This window comes from Hypanus sabinus, chromosome 2 (genome assembly GCF_030144855.1).
Source record: "Hypanus sabinus isolate sHypSab1 chromosome 2, sHypSab1.hap1, whole genome shotgun sequence".
Classification (NCBI taxonomy): Eukaryota; Metazoa; Chordata; class Chondrichthyes; order Myliobatiformes; family Dasyatidae; genus Hypanus; species Hypanus sabinus.
The window spans coordinates 28,173,068-28,194,766 of NC_082707.1; the positions used below are offsets into that span (position 1 = coordinate 28,173,068).

General features: G+C 39.1%; 1 protein-coding gene across 5 annotated transcripts in view; it reads right to left on the reverse strand.

Moving 5' to 3' along the window:
- u2surp (U2 snRNP-associated SURP domain containing) overlaps positions 1–21,699 on the reverse strand; it is a 100,817-nt gene that overhangs the window by 28,412 nt on the left and 50,706 nt on the right. For all 5 annotated transcript variants that reach the window (XM_059993554.1, XM_059993547.1, XM_059993553.1 and 2 more), the window contains 3 exons: positions 1,554–1,658; positions 1,383–1,449; positions 1,136–1,293 (listed from right to left, as the gene is read on the reverse strand). In XM_059993554.1, the coding sequence (XP_059849537.1) occupies positions 1,136–1,293; positions 1,383–1,449; positions 1,554–1,658 (330 nt within the window). The remainder of the gene's footprint in view (positions 1–1,135; positions 1,294–1,382; positions 1,450–1,553; positions 1,659–21,699) is intronic.

Here is a 21,699-nt window from a genome sequence, read left to right on the forward strand (position 1 = left end):
ATCAAAGATGAGCTTGGGCCCAGAGAACCCGCCGGGGTTTCTGCATAGAGTTGATGTATGGCTTCCTCCTTGTGTAATACAGTTTCAAGTTGCATTTCTGGATGCAGCGACGGACTGTGTTAAGTGACAATGGTTTTCTGAAGTACTCCCGAGCCCAGGTGGCTATAATTGTCACAGTAGCATGACGGTTTCTCAGGCAGTGCCACCTGAGGGCTCGAAGATCACGCACATTCAACAGCGGTTTCCAATCTTGCCCTTTACGCACTGAGATGTCTCTGAATTCTCTGCATCTTTTCACAATATTATGTACTGTAGATGTTGAAAGACCTAAATTCTCTGCAATCTTGTGTTGGGAAATATTCCCTTTGAACTGACTAACAATTCTCTCACGAATTTTGGCACAAAGGGGTGAGCCACAACCTTGTTTGCAAAGACTGAACCTTTGATGGATGCTACTTTTATACCCTTTCATGATACCTCACCTGCTACCAATTAGCCTGCTTAATGTGGAGTCTTCCAAACCGGTGTTACTTGAATATTCTGTGCACTTTTTAATCTTATTTTAACTCTGTCCCAACTTTTGTTGAGTGTGTTGCAGCCATCAAATTCTAAATTTGTGTATATTCACAAAATACAATTAAGTTGGTCGGTAAAACTATTCTAAATCTTTTCTTTGTACTTTTGTCAGTTAAATAAAGATTCACGTGAATTAATATATCACAGGTTTTTGTTTTTATTGCATTTTGGAAAATATCCCAACTTTTTTGGAAATGGAGATTGTACTTGAGTGTTGCCACAAGAAAGCAGCACCTATCATCAAGTTCCACAATATCCAGGCCATGCTCTCTACTTGCTACTACCATTGAGCAGGAAGTACAGAAGCCTTGGGTCCCACATCACCAGATTCAGGAACAGATATTAACCTACAACCATCACACTGCTTGACCCACATGAAGCACAGGTGATAAAGAGTACATTGAAAAATAGCATGGAAGGAATTTAAAAATATTGCTAATCCACTGTGTTGCCCAATACTAAAGGACATTATATTGATTCAATTACTCAATTTTCTCACTATTTTACATCATAGAGTTCCTTATAATACTTAAATAATGGAGAGATGCATTTAACTTACTCCTCTTTTAACTGTCCTTTCTTCACATTCTCTTCAGCTCGAGTCTCTGTTTCTTCTAATATTTCTTGCAGGTATGGATTTAGAGGCGGCGGCCGCCAAAATGATCCATTCTTAAACATGCGGAAATCCATTGTTCTCCACCGAGTTGGAGAATCGCCCTGGCAAACAAGTACCAATATTATGAATTTGAACGGTAGAACCATCATTTAAGAATATTTACATTTTTACAAGTATTAATTTAGTATACCTGGAGTATGGAATACAATTTCCATCTGTAATAAACATGGGCAGGGCTTTGATTCTCAAAAAGGAACCTGGAAAACATTATATATTTAGTAACACTGCATAGTTTAAATTGATTAATTTCAATATAAAATGCTTACAAACAGATTCCAAATAATTCTTTGGGAGTTAAAACCTGAACATGGGGTTGTTTATTTCTCTGTTCATGATCATTGCTTCAAACATAGGTCCTTCACGCACAACAAATTCGATCATCCGATGAATAACACACAATAAGTTTCTGTACAAGACAAAAAACAAATACAATCAATTCATAAATGAGGACACCATTTTAACGAGTTGAAGAACAAATTTATAAATGTTTTTCTAAAATGCATCAACCCATTTTTAAAAATCAGGCAGCATAGTGGCTTGTATGGCACTGAAATCGCTTTTAGTCAATGAATGAGAAGCAAAACGGCTAGACTTCAGAGCAAAAGCCCAGTGCTTTCAATCATACAAATCAAAACACTTCTAGGTTCCTTTTGAGTCTGATTCTCTAAATATGATATACTTCAGCCAAATAACGTCTGCAGTTTACAATATAATGCCACTGGATCCGTATACTTAATCAAGCATCCTTTTCATCAATAGATGGTAAATTTACTTAGTGTTACATAAAAAAGATTTATAATTAATGCTTTCAATTATGTGCTTAACTGATCAGCAAGCATTCAATTTTTCCGAGTCCGGATTGAAATGAAGCTTCACGTATTAACACATACTAATTTAGTTTTAAGAAACATGCACCTTCATGTGCATTACAATGACAGTACTACTTCAAAGCAAGTTTAAGTTAAAACGAAGTTTGGAAACCTTGATTCCAAATTATTTACAGCTGAACTAACATGACATTTGAAAAGCGAAAGCTTGAAAACTAACAGCATATGCAAGATATCAAAGTCTTTTGATGGTACTGTTCAATTTAACATTTGGGGTTTACATTAACCTGCACTATTTATTGCAACTACTATTATTTCCTTGCACAGTTTAGTATAATTAACACCAACTTGTTTGATTATCTATATTATTATTGCCATTCCAGCAAACCAACTGATCAGCATGAATCTGACAATATCAGGTACTGAGCCAATTACAGACAGGCAATTATTGATCATACTTCCAAAACAGTTAAAAATGAACAACAGTAAATATATACATTTGAATAAATGGGCTTTTAAAAATTGTAAGCATCTTGGAATTTCTTTGTGCCTCATTGAGGATATTTCAATTTAAATTTACACTTGATCAATCTTAATGATGATCTACCCTTAAAAAATTCAAGTTCACTATATAGAAGCAAATTGTTGGGAGAGCATTTGTTTAAAATCAAACAGAAATCAGAACAAAGGGGAAGGCCATTCAACCCATCATAATTAGGTTCAGTTCTAAACTTTCAACAATTAATCATGACGTATGCGTCTTTCAACTGTTGCTTTTTATAAATAACCTACTCAAACTATTAAGATCAATTGATGTTTACTGTGTCACTACCTAATAGTCATGTTTTTAACGTCTCTGTGAAGACATTTATTTTTTCTCCCAATTATGGCTCTCAGTTACAGGAAAAACTCGTTTTTAGTACAAGACGTAATTTCAAAGTTATAATTTCTTTAGCCAGAGGGTGCTTACTCTATAGAATTCTTTGCCACGGATGGCTGTGGAGGCCAAGTCATTGGGTATAGTTAAAGAGGTTGTAAAGTTCTGGGTTAGTAAGGGTGTCAAAGGTTATGGGGAGAACGCAGAAGAATGGGGCTGAGGGGGGAAAATAAAATCAGTCATGATCAAACGTGGTGAGATTCAATTGGCCGAATGGCTTAATCCTGTTTTTATATCTAATGGTCTTATAATTAGTTTTCAGATTAAATGCATACTTGAAACAACCAGCCTGTCAATACTGAACTGAAATACATGATACTGCATGCATTCTAAAGACAAACAAATACCAACATTTGATTCATTTAAAAAGACTACATATTTCCAAGTTGAATAAACCTAAGTTCATTTTTGCAGGAAAACTTTGCAAATTCTTATTAAATTATTCATGACATCTAGGTGCTAAGAAAGTCAACATTTTTGTTTACTTCTAACCACCCCTGATCAGATCATCTGCCTTAAGATAATTCTGGATCCAGGACTAGATAGAGAACATAAAATGTTTTAAGTCACATTGCTGATGCAGCCTTTTATTGAAGATTTTGGTTGTCAATAATCTGAATAAAGTTTTGAATTCTTCTGCTGATTAAGGCAGACTAATTGACTAATACTCTAGAAACACAGTTACTGTGCTATCACACTCAATTACAGAATGATCTGAATAGTGGCTACTGAATTGCAAGAAAGGAATCACCGACTTAGCATGTGCCATCAATCCAGAGATAAGATTTAAAGATTACAATCAACAGTTGCAAGAAAAAGTCTGAGCCCTTTGCAATTACTTGGTTTTCTATATTAATTACTCCAAAAAAAATGTGGTCTGATCTTCATCCAAGTAACAAAATGAGACAGACACTATCTGCCTAAGCTAATAACGCATGAACAATTGTACTACTTCTCTTCAATACTGAGTACACCACTTAAATAATCACAGTCCAAGTTCAAAAAACTTCGTGAATCTCTGGGAATAGCTTCTTCAAAAGCTATTTGGAGTCAGCTGTTCCAATCACTGAGATGAAATTAGAGGTGTAAGTTGTAGAGGTACCTTGCCCTATATATATATATATATATACACACAAACATACAGTAAAAAAAGGCACACAAAATCAGGTTACTGACAAAGCCTGCTCTTCTCAAGAATGATCTGTTTATGTGCACCATGCCCCAATCAAAACGACTTCCAGAGGACTTTAGAAGAATTGTAGAAATGCATGAAGATGGAAAAGAATTCAAAAGCATTTCTAAAGACCTCAGTGTTCATCAGTCCACAGTAACAGAAATTGTCTATAAATGGAGGATATTCAGTACTTCTGCTACTCTCCCTAGGAGTGAGTGTCCTGCACAGATCACACCAAGAACACAATGTGCAATGCTGAAAGAAGCGAAAAAAGAACTCAAGGATAACAGCAAGAGACCTGCAGATATCTCCGGAACTTGCTAACACCTTTGTTCATGTCTGGTCTATAAGAAAAACACTGAACAAGAATGGTGTTCACAGAAGGACACCATGGAGGAACCACTGTTCACTGTAGAAAAAAACATTGCTGCACATCTCAAGTTTGCAGTAAGGCCAGCATGCTTATGGGACAACGTTTGGATGAAAAAGGGCACTGCATACCAACACTGAAGCCTCATCCCAACTGTGGAGCAACATCTTTGGTGCTGCTTTGCTGCCTCAGGGCCTGGACAACTTGCAATTGTTAAGGGAACAATGAATTCAAAATTGCATCAAAACATTTTATAGGAAAATGTCAGGGAAGTGGTCTGTCACCTGAAGCTCAATAGAAGTTGGATAATGCAACAAGACAATGATCTGAAACACAAGAGTAAATCAACAACAGGATGGTTTAAAAAGAAAATTCATGTTTTGTAAATGGCCAAGTTAGAGTCCAGACTTTAACCCAGTTGAGATACTGTGGCATGACCTGAAGATATTCAGAAGGCTGCTCATGCAAGGTATCCCAGAAATATTGATGATCTGAAACAGTTTTGTGTGGAGAAATGGTCTAAAATTCGTCCTCGCCATAGTGCAATTCTGATCAGCAGCTACAGGAAATGTTAGGTGGATATTTTTGCGGCTAAAGAAAGCTATTAAATACAAGGGCTCACAAACTTTTTCCAGCCTAGACTGTGAACGATTAAACAATGTGTTCAATAAAGAAATGAAAAGTACAATTGCTTGTGTTTTATTAGTTTGGGTAGATTGTGTTTATCTATTATTATGATTTAGATGATCAGACCACATTTTATGAATAATTAAGATGCAGAAAACCAGGTAATTGCAAAGGGTTCACAAACTTTTTCTTGCAACCTTATATTATAAACACACATTTTCTAAATTGACTTTACAGTGCTTATTTATTGCTTTATGTTAAAATTCTCATCTCCAGTGAACAAGCATTAGTGAATCAGAAGCTGACAAGAAGTCTAAACTTGGAGAAATAAATAAAACAGAAACTCATACTTACTCAAATGTCATTGTTAAAAGTTGAGAACACAAAACTGTAGAAGACTTGGGCAATAAAACATAAGGAAAGGGGGGGGGGGGGTTGGGAGTCACAAGAGCCTGTGACCATTCCCCCTGCCCCAAACCACTGGGATCAAAGGCCTGCACAAGCTGAGGGCAAAGGCACTCCTCAAAGGTCAATGATCTCAGAAGTCAGGTCATTGGAGTACTTTATGTCAAACCTATGACTGCCATGCACTGGGGTTGGAGGCCTGTGTGTGAGAAAGGGTGTGAATGGACTCGTTTTGCTGTTGCCTTGTTTTATTGCGTAGTTGCAGCTGCTTGCTGCTCGTGTTGTTCTGCATTGTAATGCTGTTGTGTCGAGTACTGTGCGTGTGCTATGATGCTATGCCAGAATGTGTGACGACACTTGCTGACTGCCCCACACAAAATCCCTTAGATGTGTGTTGCTTGTTAATGCAAATGATGCATGTCACTGTATGTTTTGATATACATGTGATAAATAATTTTGAATATGAATATAATTGATCACAAATAACTGACAACAATTTCAAAGCATTGCTTAGATAAATAATTAGCTTCTTATACACCACCACCTGGCTTCCTCACCTTGCATCTTTCCACTGTGGAACACGGAATTTAAGGGAATAAACTTTCCTTTTGGTTGCCTACAACACTATTTCATGACCATACAACTGTTTAAATGTACCTCAACCTTTCTCTCTAATGTAGAATCCAAGTGCATTCAATCTACCTGATCACCAAAAAGGTACTTGAGAAAGTATGACTTTAAAAAAATCAACGAATCTGGATATGATGTCCTGTATCTATCCATTTTTATAAATAAAAGTGGTTACAGAAATTGCAGGAGTATTTCTGACAAACTTTCAGAGTTTCTGAATATTTGAAACAGACCCAACAGACTAGAAAGTTACTTACGCAAAGGAAAGAAAATAAAAATAAAAGTCAAAATTACCAAACAGCAAAACAATGGAATCCATTACAAAAGATTAACGCCAGATCACTTGAAAATTCAACATTTTATAAAGGGGGGGGGAGGAGTAGATTACAGATTGTTTGAGGCTGTAATTAGTAAAGTAGATGAAGGGAAATAAAACCAGTAGATACAGTCTTGCAGAAATTAAAAATCACTGTCAAAATCACAGATGGAAGCATGATGAAATTTAACTTCACCAATGTTAACTGGGGTTGCTCCACAGTAAAAGGGATAGAGGGGAGTATTTTTAAACAAGTGTTTATAGTCCTACCAGAAAAAGAGTACTGCTGGATCTCATCTCAGCCAAGTAATCAGTTGAAGTGTGACAGAGAGTATTTAAAGATCGTGACTATTACTTTAAAATTCTAGACATGAAAAAGGACGAGGATAATTCAGAAATTAAGACTTCAAATTGAGGAAGGTGAATTTCTATATCATTAGACAACATTTGCACCAGTGACCAACTGTGACGAGTTGCAGTCAGCAAACAAAGCTGCTAATACACATAAAATGCTGGAGGAATGCAGCAGGCCAGGCAGCATCTGTGGAAAAGATTTCATTGTTAACATCAACTGTTAACCTTTTTCACATAGTTGCTACCTGGCCTGCTGAGTTCCTCCAGCTTTTTGCACTGATTACTTTAATTTCCAGCATCTGCAGATTTTTTTGTTTGTGGAACAAAACTGTGAGATACTCTTCTTCTAAATGTACTTCTTCTGAATGTCAATTGATTGCAGCCTGTAATTTCCTGTTTAAAGATGTATTTTTGAGCCAACTTAATGATCTGGCAACACACACAAAATGCTGGAGGAACTCAGCAGGCCAGCTGGAATTTCTGGAAAGTTGATGCTTTTGGGCTGAAATCATTTGACAGGACTGGAGAAAAAAAGCTGAGTAGATTTGAAAGGTGGGGAGAGAAAAACATCAGGCAATAGGAGGGAGGAAGCAAAGAGCAAAGTTGATTGGCGAAAGAGACAGAAGGCCATGGAGGAAAGAAGTGGGAGGGCGGGGCAGTAGAAGCACCAGAGGGATGTGCTGAGCGGGCAAGAAACATAGAAAGCCTACAGGATAATACAGGCCCTTCGGCCCACAAAGCAGTGCCAAACATGTCCTTACTATAGAAACTACCTAGGGTTACCCATAGCCCTCCATCTTACTAATCTCCATGTAGCTATCCAGGAGTCTCGTGAAGACCCCATTGTATCTGCCTCCAACACCATTGCCAGCAGCTCATTCCATGCACTTACCACTGAGTAAAAAACTTACCCCTGACATCCCCTCTGTACCTACTTCCAAACACCTTAAAACTGTGCCCTCTCGTATTAGCCATTTCAACCCTGGGAAAAAGCCTCTGACTATCCACACGATCAATGCTTCTCATCATCTTACACACCTCTATCAGGTCACTTCTCATCCTCCATCGCTCCAAGGAGAAAAGGCCAAGCTCACTCAACCTAACCTCATCAGGCATGCTCCCCAATCCAGGCAACATCCTTGTAAATCTCCTCTGCACCCTTTCTATGGTTTCCACATCCTTTCTGTAGTGAGGCCACCAGAAATGAGCACAGTACTCCAAGTGGGGTCTGACCAGGGTCCAATATAGCTGCAACATTACCTCTTGGCTCCTAAATTCAATCCCACGATTGATGAAGGCAAATACACCTTCTTAACTAGTGTCAACCACATAGCAGCTTTGAGTGTCTATGGACTCAGACCCCAAGATCCCTCTGATCCTTCCCTCTGCCAAGAGTCTTACCATTAATACTATATTCTGCCATCATGTTTGACCTACCAAAATGAACCACCTCACACTTATCTGGGATGAACTCCATCTACCACTTCTCAGCCCAGTTTTGAAGATAAATAAGAGAGGCGATGGGAAATGGTGAAGGTGGGGGTGGGGGGTGGGGGAGGGAGGTGGGGGGCATTACTGGACGTTCGAGAAATCGATGTTCATGCCATCAGGTTGGAGGCTACCCAAATGGAATATAACCTGATGCAATGCCTTATATTCCATTTGGGTAGCCTCCAACTTGATGACATGATCATCAATTTCTCAAACTTCCAGTAATAACTCCATCCACTTATCCTTCACCATTTCCCATCCCCTTGCCCCTCTCTCATGTTGTTTCCTTGCTCTCCCATCGGCTCCCTGTGGTGCTCCTCCCACCCCCTCTTTTTTCCTTCCATGGCCTTCTGTCTCTTTCACCAATCAACTTACTAGCTCTTCACTTTACCCCCCCTTCCAAGTCTCACCTATCACCCGGAGTTTCTCTCTCCCCCTCCCCCACCTTTCAAATCTACTCCTCAGTTTTTTTGCTTTTATTCCCCTCCAGTCCCGCCGAAGGGTTTCGGCCTGGAACGTCAAATATACTTTTCCCCCCCATAGATGCTGTTTGGCCTGCTGGGTTCCTCCAGCATTTTGTGTATAGTTCAGATTTCCACCATCTGCAGATTTTCTTTGTTTGTGGTTTAATGATCTGGCACTTCTGCGATCTGGGTGATTCGGCAAGGATGAGTGTGGAGAGTACAGGTATAGAGAGCAAGGCAGTCATTGCTGGGGTCTGGCTGTGTTGACTCCTGATGATGAAACACATTTGCGGCCAGCTCCATTACTCTGCGCTGATTAAATCACCGAGCAAGATTAAAATCATTGAGGATAAAAGTGGAACAAGAACAGATATTTACATCATCTGCCTGCATTTGACTGGCTTCGCTCTCTTCTTGCTGCTGCAGTTGGGTGGGAGGTACTGGAGTCATGAGTCCCATGCCACCAGGCTGGGGAGCAGTTGTTGCCCTGCAACCATCAGGCTCCCGGACCAGCTTTACTCACCTCTGCGGCTGCAGAGTCACTTTGGGGACTCTGCAGTTAATATTGTTATTTGTTCCCCATTTTATTGTTTGTACGATTTGTTCTATTTTTTACTCATTAGGAGTTAATGATTTTTGTTGTGTTTTTTTTAAAAATTGGGTTCTATTGTGTTTCTTTGTTGTGTGGCTACCTGCAAGATGACAAATTTCAAAGTTGTGTACAGTATACATACTTTGATAATAAATGTACTTTGAACTTCAAATAACTGTAATGATCTACATCTGGAAATAAGATTAATTCAAAAAATGTGTATTCAGGACCAATAATTTTTCAATATAGGGAAAAAGCATAGACAGCAAATCCAAGAAACCCCAAAATGGAATTTCCATGACTAAATGAAAAAATAAAGTATTTACAAGGTGTTGAAAACAGAGTGGCCTCTTCAGAAACATAAAATGTAGATAGTACTGTAGTGGTGTGCTACACGCAGCGCTGAAATAACGACATGTAGTTGGTGAGCTGCAGTTGCAAAGAGGTTTATTTAAACTTCACAGCCTCGCTTTAAAGCCTTCCTGATCCTGCCCTCCCCAGGCGGGAATGCTGTAGGGGGCACATATTCACAGTCCCGTCCCGCGTGCGGGCTTTTCCCCTTGCTGGTGAAGAAGGCTTGGCACCCTCTTTCAGACCGGCCTCAATGCCGGTGCGCGCCTCTTTGTGAGCTGGTTCGAGTGCGCTGAGGAGTGGGTCGCCACAGTACTTTGAAATTAGGATGGCAAAAGAAATGGCAACAAATATCACTGATGGATAAAAACACTAGATCTTACAAGTATGTAATTAAGCCAACTAGGAAATAGAATAGCATTTGTGTGGAACCAGGTGACAAGCTCTTAAATTAATATTTCTCATCTGTATTCACTTTGGAGAAGTGGAAACTTCAGGGGTGAAGGTCAGTGAAATTCTCAAACATTATCGCAAGAAAGGGTGTTAGCCATCTTAATGGAATCAAAGGTGGATAAATCCCCAGTCTGATAAGGTGTATCATAGGCTGCAATGCAATTGCTGGGTCTTTAAATCTTTGCTAGCCGCAGATGAGCTGCCAGATGACTGGAGGATTGCAAATGTGGTACCCTTTATTTAAGGACAACCAGGATAAAACAGGTATTTACAGCCTATGAGTCTTAACATCACTGGTAAATAGGGAGTTTATTGGAAAAGAATTCTGAGGGAAGGGATTAATCTGCACTTAAAAAGGCAGGGATTAAACAAAACATAGCATGGTTTTATTAGAGAAGTATCCTGGATAACCAGAGTTGATTGAATTTTCCAAAGGGATAACAAAATAAATAAAGGAGAATGGAATTGAGCTTCCACATGGGAGATTGGTCTAAGAAGTTAAAGCCAGTAAGAAGCAAGGCAAGAAAGCAAATTTGGAAATACTCGATACTAGTGGAAAGTTGTTTTTGTGATTGGAAACCTGTAATCAGTTTGGTCCCTTACTAATTATTACAAATCTGGAAACAAATGTAGAACAAACCGCGATGTGGTTAATAATGAGGTTAGCTGTAGATAACAGAACATTAATCAGTTCATAAGAACAACAAAGCTTGGCAGAAGGAACTTAGGACCTGATAAGGAGATACACACGGGGGGGGAAGACAGGACCAAAGACATCTACATTGAAGATTAGAGCCTGAGCAAGTATTGACATATAGACGAACCTCAAACTACAAACCCATGAATACCTGAAGCTAATAGATAAGCTGAGGAATGCAACAAAAGTGACAGAGGAAGAAAAAAAGAACAGAACGTGTTAAGGGCTCAGTGGGTCAAACAGTACCTGTGGATACAAAAGCTGTAAGTCAATGTTTCTGATCATCAACACAGCTGGAATGAGGGAACAATCCGAAATGTAAACTTACACCGTTTGCCTCTACAGATGTTGCTTGATCTCTGCATTCTTATTGTTTGTGTATTTATTTATTTATTGAGATATAGTGTGCAATAGGCCCTTCATGGCACAATGCCCAGCAACTTAATCCTGGCCTTAAGCACGGGATAATTTAAAAGAACCAGTTAAGACCATAAGTCATACGAGCAGGATTAGGCCATTCAATCATGGCTGATCCTTTTCTCCCCCTCTCCTCAGCCCCACTCCCCAGCCTTCTCCCCCTAACCTTTGATGCCATGGCCAATCAAGGACCTATCAAGCTCTGCCTTAAATACACCCGACCTGGCCTCCACAGCCACATGTGGCAATAAAACCCACAACTTCACCCACCTTCTGGGTGAAGAAATTTCTCTGCATCTGTTTTAAATGAACGCCTCTCTATCCTGAGGCTGTACCCTCATCCAAGACACCCCCCACGATGGGAAAACATCCATTCCACATCTATCATGCCTAGGGTTTTCAACATTCATAAGGTTTCAATTAGATCCCCCCTCATCCTTCTAAATTCCAGTGAGTACACACCCAGAGCTATCAAACGCTCCTCATATGATAACCCTTTCATTCCCGGAATCATCCTTGTGAACCTCCTCTGAACCCACTCCAATGCCAGCACATCTTTTCTGGACCTCTTGAAATGAATGCTAACATTGCATTTGCCTTCCTCACCTCAGACTCTACCTGCAAGTTAACCTTTAGGGTGTTCTGCACAAGGATTCCCAAGTCCTTTTGCATCTCAGATTTTTGGATTATTCCCCCCATTTAGAAAATACTCTTCATATTTATTTCATCTACCAAAGTGCATGACCATGCATTTTCCAACATTATATTTCGTGTGCCACTTTCTTGCCCATTCTCCTCCTTTGTCTAAGTCCTCCTGCAGCCTAGCCATTTCCTCAACACTACCTACCCTCCACCAATCTTCATACCATCTGCAAACTTGGCAACAGAACCATCTATTCTATCATCTAAATCATTGATACACAGTATAAAAAAATTAGTCCCAACAATGAACCCTGCAGGACAACACTACTTACTGGCAGCCAACCAGAAAAGGATCCTTTTATTCCTACTCGGTGCCTCCTACCAATCAGCCAATGCTCTAACAATGCCAGTAACTTTCCTGTAATACCATGGGCTCTTAACTTGGAAAGCAGCTTCCTGTGTGGCATCTTGACAAAGGCCTTCTGAAAGTCCAAATATACAACATCCACTACATCCCCTTTATCTATCCTACTTGTAATCTCCTCAAAGAACTCCAACAGTTTCGTCAGGCACAATTTTTCATTAAGGAATCCATGCTGTCTTTGTCCTATCTTGGCCTGTGTACTTCATAAGCTCATCCTTAACAATTGACTCAAAAGAACTTCCCAAATAGAGGTCAGGCTAACTGCTCTATAATTTCCTTCCTGCTGTCTTCCTCCTTTCTTAAAAGAGTGGAGTGACATTTGCAACTTTCCAGTCCTCTGGCACCATGCCAGAGTCCAATGATTTTTGAAAGATCATTGCTAATGTCTCCACAATCTCACCTGCTACTTCTTTCAGAACTCTAGAGTGCAGTTCATCTGGTCCGGGTGACTATGTACCCTTTGGTCTTCCAGCTTTTTCGGCACCTTCTCTCTTGTAATAGTAACTGCACTCACTTCTCTTCCTTCACACAATACAACATCAGCCACACTGCTAGCGTCTTTCACAGCAAAGACATGCAACATACTCATTTAGTTCATCTACAATTATTACTTCTCCGGCCTCATTTTGTAGCAGCCCTATATCCATTCATCTTTCATACTTGAAAAAGCATTTACTATCTATTTGATATTGTTTGCTAGCTTGCTTTCATATTTTACCTCTTCCCTCCTAACAATTCTTTTAGTTGCTCACTGTAGGGTTTTAAAAGCTTCCCAATCCTCTGTTTTCCAATTAATTTTTGCTTTATGTCCTCTCTTTTGCTTTTATATTAGTTTTGACTTCCTTTGTCAGCCATGGTTAAATGATTTTGCTATTTGAGTATTTCTTTGTTTTTGGAATACATCTACCCTGCACCTTCCTCACTTTCCCCAGAAACCATCAACATTGCTGCTCTGCTGTCACCCCTGCCACTAACTTCCTTTACTCCACTGAAATACTGCTACGCCTTACTATACTTTCTCCCTATCAAATTTCAAGTTGAACTCAATCATATTGTGATCCAAGTCTCTTTTACCTTAAGCTCCCTAATCACCTCTGGTTCATCACACAACAACGAATCCAGTATAGCTCAATGACAAACTGCTCTCAAAAGCTATCTCATAGGCATTCAACAAACTCACTCTCGAGATCCATTACCAACCTGATTTTCCCAACTGACGTGCATATGAAAATCTTGCATGACTATCATAACATTGTTCTTTTGACACACTTTTTCTATTTCCTGTTCTAATCTGTGCTCCACATCCCAGCTACTGTTGGGAAGCCTGTATATAACTGCCATCAGGGTCCTTTTACCCTTGCCATTTCTTAACTCAACCAACAAAGATTCAACATCTTCAGATCTTTTGTCACATCTTTCCAGTGATTTGATGCCATTCTTAACCAGCAGAGCCATGCTGCCCCCTCTGCCTATTTTCCTATCCCTCCGATACAAAGCATAACCTTGGCCATTCAGCTCCAAACTACAATGATCCTTCAGCCACAATTCAGTGATAGCCGCATCATACATGACAGTCTGTAATAGTGCAACAAGACCATCCACCTTATTTCTTATACATCATGCATTGAGATATAACACTGAGTGCTGTATTTAACAAACTAACATGTTAACATATTTAACACAATTTTAACATACTAACTGGTAGGTCTTTAGACTGTGGGAGAAACTGGAGCACCCAGGGAAAACTAACACATTCCATGGGAGGATGTAAAGGCTCCTTACAGATGACAATGGAATTGAACTCCAAGCTCTGACCACCCCGAGCTGTAAAAGCATTGTGCTGTACACTAGGCTACAATGACACCCATAAGTAATCTGAATTTTTCTGAGGAATGCATTGATGAGGGCACTGCAGTAAATGTGCTTTATATGAACTTTAGTAGGGTTTTCAATAAGGTTCCATATGGAACCTTTGGCGCTACAAAATGTTAGCGCCATGGCTCAAAGGTGTAAAATTCAAAGTTAATTTATTATCAAAGTACATATATGACACCATATACAACACTGCGATTCATTTTCTTGCAGGCATACACAGTTAATCCAAGAAATACAATAGAATTAATGAAAACCACACCTAACAGGATGGACAAACAACCAACGTGCAAAAGACAACAAACTGTAAATCCGCTCTGCACCTCTACTGAAATAAAGGTAAAATGAGATAATTATAAATAAAAAAACAATAAATATTTAGAACCTGAGATGAAGAGTCCTTGAAAGGGAGTCCACAGGTTGTAGGAACAGTTCAGTGATGGGGTGAGTGAAGTTATCCCCTCTGGTTCAAGAGCCTGATGGTTGGTGGGTAAAAACTGTTCCTGAACCTGGTGGTGTGGTTGCTGAGGCTCTTGTACCTTATCCCAGATGGCAGTAGCAAGAAGAGTGCATGGCATTGATGGTGGAGGGAGAGGGGGTTGTTTATGATGGGTTGCTGCTTTCCTGTGACAGCACTCCATGTCGATGTGCTCAGTGGTGGGGAGGACTTTACCTATGATCAAACCAGTCAGCATACTAGACGTTTGACAAAGTTTTAGATGACATGCCAACACTTCACAAACGCCAAAGCAGAGGAGTTGCCATGCATTCTTTGTAATTTTACTTACTTGCTGTGCCCAAGACAGTCCTTCCCTCTCCACCTCCGATGCCCCAATGAGGAGTGGCTCATGGACCCATGGTTTCCTACTTCTGAAGTCAATAATCAGCTCTTTGGTCTTGCTGAAATTGAGTTGTTGTTGTGGTACGACTCAGCCAGATTTTCAATCTCCCTCCTATATGGTGATTCATCAGTATCATATATTCAGCCAACGACAATGGTATAGCCAAGAAAGATTGCCCTGGTCAAACAGCATCTATATGTTTGCCAGTGAGTCAACTATTGTTGGCAGTATTTAAGATGCTAACGAGGAGGCACAGAGCATAGAGTCATGAGTCAGATCATCTGGTTGAGTGGTGTTGCAACAATAACCTTGCAATCAACGTCAGTAAAACCAAGGATTTGAAAGTGGACTTCGGGAAGGGAAGTGAGGGAACACGTACCAATCCTTACTGGGATCAACAATGGAGAAAGTGAGCAGTTTCAAGTCCCCGGGTGCCAACATCTCTGAAGATCTATCCTGGGCCCAACATATTGATGCAATTTCAAAGAATGCACTACAGTGGCTATATTTCATTAGGGGTTTGAGGGGATCTAGTATGTCACCAAGGATTCACGCGAATTTCTAAAGGTGTATCACGGACAGCATTCTAACTGGTTGCATTCGACGTGAAGGGGGTCACCGCACAGGATCTCAAAAAGCTGCAAAAAGTTGCTAACTCAGCCAGCTCCATCATGGGCTTCACAGCATCAAGGATGTTCAAAAGACGATGCCTTGAAAACGCAGCACCTATAATTAAGGATCCCCATTACCCAGGACATGCCCTCTTCATACTGCCATCATCAAGGTGGTGCGTACAGAAGCCCAAAGACTTCTTACCCTCCACTATTACATTTATAAATGGACAATGAACCCATGTACACAACTTCATTTTTTTTCTTATTGTGCTCTTTTTGCAAGAGTTATTTAATTTAAATATACATACACACATAAACATACAGTGGATTCCAGTTAATTGGGACACATTAGGACCAGTACGTTTTGGCCCAATTAAGCAGCTGCCCTAATTAGTTACACGGAAATAATATAAAAGCCCAAAAAGTCAAAAAACTATTTAAATGATTAACAAATTATGTATTAAAATGAAATACAGAACAAATTAGAACATTACCAATACAATAAAGCTATGTGCTAGTTGCCAATAGTTATCAATGGAGGAGTTCATCCAGTGTGTGCTGCTGTGCTCTTTGACCAACTGCAAATGACACTGGACTGCTTCCATATAATTTCCACGTTTGCACCCTCTAAATCTGTACTTTCACTGTAATATTCAAAACAACTGTTGATACCTTCAAACTCTTTGTAGTTCCTAACTTCTGAAGTAGTGAAATCATTTAGTTTTCACTCCTGACAGTTTCTGGCAACTCCAAGCCTGATTGCTTGAAACCGCAGGGAGCGAAACAGTTCTGAATTATCTTACTGCTTATTTGTCACCAACTATCAGTGACAAAAATCACTGTTTTTTGAACTTAAATATACTAAATTGACATCATTTAAAAACTGTTAGCTCTTAGCACAGTGTAGTGTATAACAGCCATACATGCAGGCAACCGACTCTAGTTATAAACTGCTCAGCAAGTCTCCTGCGTCCCAATTAAGTGGCACACTGCCCCCAGATAAACAAAGGAAATTCTAGTCATTTTCTCAATTAGTTTATCTTCCCAATAAAGAATCCACTGTAATTCTTACTGCAATTTATATTTTATTATATATTGCAATGTACTGCTACCACAAAGTAACAAAGTTTACAACATACCCCAGTGATATTAAACCTGAATCTGCTTCTGTTTCTGATATACCAGTGAGGTTATGACATATCTTGGGAACAAAGAACAGAAAGATCTCAGTATGAAAGTTATTGAAGGTGCTAGTGTAATCTGATAATGTAGTTAAGGTAGTACAACTGAATACAAGAGAAGGGATGTTATGCTCCAACTTTATAACTCTGGCTGAAGTGCTATATACAGTCACCACAGGAAGTATTTAATACCCCTTGAGGGGGTGCAGAGGAGATTCATGAGGATGATCCCTGAATGAAGCATTTTTGTTCTGAGGAGATTGGAGAGGCATTATCTATTTTCCACCCAGAGGTGGTAATCAAGAGGGATGTAACTGACAAATATGAAATTATTAAGGTTATAGGGTAGACTGCAGGAAACTTTTCTCCTTACCAGAACTGAATAAGACCGGATTACGAAGGTTGAGTAGGGTCAGTCAAAATTTTAGAATCAGTATCAGGTTATCACCACCACGTCATGAAATTTGTCGTCTTTGTTGCAGTAGCACAATGCAATACATAATAATAGAGGAAAAATGAAATACAGTATAAAAAATAAAAGTCATACAGTGCTGTTCATGGGTTCCATGTCTATTCAGAAACTGGATGGCAGAGGAGAAGAGCTGTTCCTGAATAGTTGACTGTGTGCCTTCAGGCTCCTGTACTTCCCCCCAATGGTAGCAATGAGAAGAGGTTTTGAGGGGAACTTTTTTTAAACCTAAGAAGTAGCAAGTGACTGAAATCCATAGTTTTCACCAATCATGAAATGCTAGAAGATGGAATTAATATGGGTGTGTGGTCACTAGCTGGGGCAGAGTGCTGAATTACACATTTCTGTGTTGTATGACTCTTTGACTATCATAACAAATTAATAATATTTTTCTTTATTATCCGAGTCAGCTAACAGCTTTATTTTAGCTCTCAGTCCCATGTCAATATATTAGGCAGAAGGATTTGAGAATAAGTATTTAAAGTTAAGCCCAGAAGATGTAAGCAAACACCTCGATTAATTGTAATTTGTCATTAGCAATAGCTACATTAATAGTCATTGTGTCTGTTAATTTCAAAAGCATTCCACACATTTTACTTACAAAAGTAAACTATTCTTGTTTGCAATAAAAGTTTTCTGCTGCATTCCCATCAAAACTTAGTGCTGTATACATTAAAATAATCCTCATTAAATAAAAGCTGTCACCAGGACATCTACCTTTTAACAGGAATTACTTGGGTCTCAACAATATCATTTAAAACTACAATGAGACTGTATACCTACAGATAAAGATGTTTTGGATTTTATTTTCTCTCTTCAGCACATACCCAACAGAGAAGGCCCAACATTCAAGACTTAAAACTTACTAGCATTCAATGAGTGGACCATGGCTTAGATCCAATTTATTTAAGCCTTGCTGATCTTGATAAAATAACCTTTTTCTGATTCTCTATCTTTCCCAGCTCTTGTAATTAATTTCCATATCTTGGAATGCAGTAGAAATCCCACTGTCACAGAATGTGGGTTTGCATTTGGACCGTTATAAGGCACACACACAGCCCCTCAGCCCATTATGTCCATGACAAAGATTAAATACCCATCCATACTCATAATACCACATACTTAATTTCAAATCTTCTCAATGACAGTTTTTAAAATGAAATCGAATGAACTCCACAATGTTCTTGATGCTTGCTAGAGGTTTTCTTGCCAAAGGAGACAAGTTGTTCATATTTCTGGTGGATAACCTTTCAGTTGATGAGAGATTATTGTTTTGAAACATGAAGCCCTCTCCACAAATGGTGCTTGAATTATTTTTTTTAAAAACTTTTTTTATTGAGTAGTGCTTGAATTATTGAGTTTTGTTAGTATTCCCCTTTCCTTTTTAGATTCCCACCATGCAGTATTTTGCTTCTAAAGTAGAGGACTGTAATAAGGTATGTAACTTGGAAGATAATTTTCTTAAATATTTAAGCATGTAACTACTACTTCTGGAGAACATTCAGCTTGCATAGATAGTTAATTTTCCCCGTAAAGTTCATGTAAGCAAATGACTATGCAACAGTACCCCAGTGCCGTAGGGCCAGGCTGTTTTCACAATGTCAAATGACTGCAGCTGCCATCTTTGAATTGATAGATGTGCCTTGAACCGTTAAGTCATGTTTGCTTTGGTGTTTGAATTTGAAATATTCCTCAAACTACTAAATAAAGTACATTGTTTAAAAAAAAAGCCCTGATTAATAACCTCAGTGATTATACAATAAGCCTTCAATAATTAATTAGCAACCTGTCAGAAATTATGATAATTTTGCATCTGGCTCACCATGTGATATCTGAATTCCTCTCATCAGGTTTCCTGCTGCCATGCTCTCCTGCTACTAACAGCTTGACTGAAAGAAACATCACATCCTGATGAAAGGTCTTGGTCCAAAACATCTACTGCTTATTCCTTGCCATTGATGCTGCCTGACCTGCTGAGTTCCTCCAGCAATCTGTGTGTTGCTCTGGATTTCCAGTATGTGCAGTATCACTTGTATTTATGGGATGACAAATGTTGTGTAACATCCAAAGGCTGAGAAAATCTGCTAGTCTGGAACCAAAGTCTCAGGCATGCTGAATTAATGGAGTATAACCCTAGTTTAATTTTTAAGATATATATACACACACATACATATCCAAAAATAATATATGGGAAAGCAAATAGTGCCATTCAGTTCTTGGAAATGAGCACTACTTATTTCCTCCTTTGCTTTCACTCTGTGTCTCCCAACATGGATTACAAAATTGACAGAGGTCTCCGGGTCAGTAATGTATTAGTGCAATCAAGAAACATTCAGCATTCTCAAATTTCTTAAGTTAACTTTTAGTTAAGTAATCACTATTGGAGAACAAGTACTTGAACCAAACTTAGTGGCTTCCATTTTGAGAGCCTTGAACTGGAGGTAAACCTTAAAATGTCTTGCCCACCTTAGCTGAAAACAGACGTGACAGTTCCACTTTGCCAAGCTTAAAACTGCCACAAGTCAATATGCAAAATTATCAAAAAGAACACGTAAAGGGCTTCTACAGAATCTATGCAATAAATAGGCTTCTTCATTTAAAGGATTAAACATGGAATGGCAGTTCTTAATCTCAACAATTTTAAGTATAATTACTAATATCCCAGGTGGTAGGTGCACCTTTTAAAATATTGCAGAAACTGATTCTTGAACATCCTTTGAACGGTCATCCCTCGAGTTCTTGTAGCAATTTATATAAAACTAAAAGAATTCTATACAAGCTAAATAGTCCCTTGAGCCTGTTCAGTCGTTTAACACTGTTGGTGATTCAGTACGCAAATGCATTTTCCCATCTAATTCCTACGTCTTGATTCATCATACTTTGCTGTGAGTATACAAAACAGATGAACATTCACAGGCAACACATACAAAATGCTGGTGGAACTCAGCATGTGTCAGCGCAAACTGCCAACTCTGTACTTTTTTCCTTAAGATGCTGCCTGGTCTGCTGAGTTCCTCCAGCATTTTGTGTGCTTTGCTTGGGTTTCCAGCATCTGCAGATTTTCTCTTGTGATTAAACATTCATAAGTTTGAGATATTCATAAAATTTAAATCTGAGTAAAGACATTTCTTCTCATCTCTATTCCTAAATAGCACACTCCTGATTAAGTCCCTTCAGCCCTTTGTGTCAATACCAGCCATGAAATACTCATCATTACTAATTCTACCTACTAGCTATAAATGTCCATATTTTACTGTGGCTTGGTGATTCAGGTGCAAGTCCAGATTTTGCTACCGGGGGAGTACCTGCCTCCATCACTCACTCAGTACAATCCAGATGCTAACCACTTTCTGAGTGAAAAGGTTTTTCCTCAGATCTTATCTAAATCTCTTTCTCTTACTCTAAGACTGTGCTATCTGTTTTTTTTTTGAAACGCACTGTGGTGAAAAGTTCCCTACTTCATTTTATCTACAACCCACAATTTTCCATTCAGACTTCACTGCTCCAAGGGAAAAAAAGTCAATCCTCAAGTGAGGTCTTCCATCCCAGGCTAGATGCTGAACACTCTGCTCTGTACCCAATGCTCACTCAGCATGTGTGGAAAGAACTTGCTGAGCTTTTCCAGCATTTTCTGTTTTGTTTCATGGTCTTAATGTGGCAACCAAAACTGTATTCCAGATTCCAGCATCTGCAGTCAACTTCTGTCACTGGCCTTCACTGGAATACAAGAGTAATGAGGTTATGGAACAATGTTGTTGTACAAAGTGTAAAACTAGTAACAAAAGTGACTGCAGAAGCTGGAATCCAGATGAAAAAGCAAAATATTCAAAGAGCCCAAAGGATCAACTGGCATCTGTAGAGGCAGAAGGCCTCCTCTACACTGATGACACCTGACACAGACAAGACTAGTCCAATGCACAAGATCGGATCTCTTAGTGGCTCCCCATTTCAATTTCAGTTAGGTTGAAAGGTCTGTAATTGCCAGTCTTTTTCCTTGCTGCTCTTAAAAAGAGGCATTTGCTGCCCTTTAATCATTTGGTACCTGCTTGTGGCCAGTGAAAATTTAGAAATCTCAGCCAAAGCCCCTGAAATGTTTTCTTTTATCTTCCAAAACAACCTAGAATAAATCTAATCTCATCCCAGGATTTGCCTACCTTTAAACCTGCTAAGGCATCAAATACCTTCTATTTATGGAAATGCACGCTATAATTTTACCTTTCCCTTTGCTGAATCCTCCAACTATAAAATCTATTTCATTGGTGAATACTGGTAAGTATTTATTTAGGACCTCACCTAAA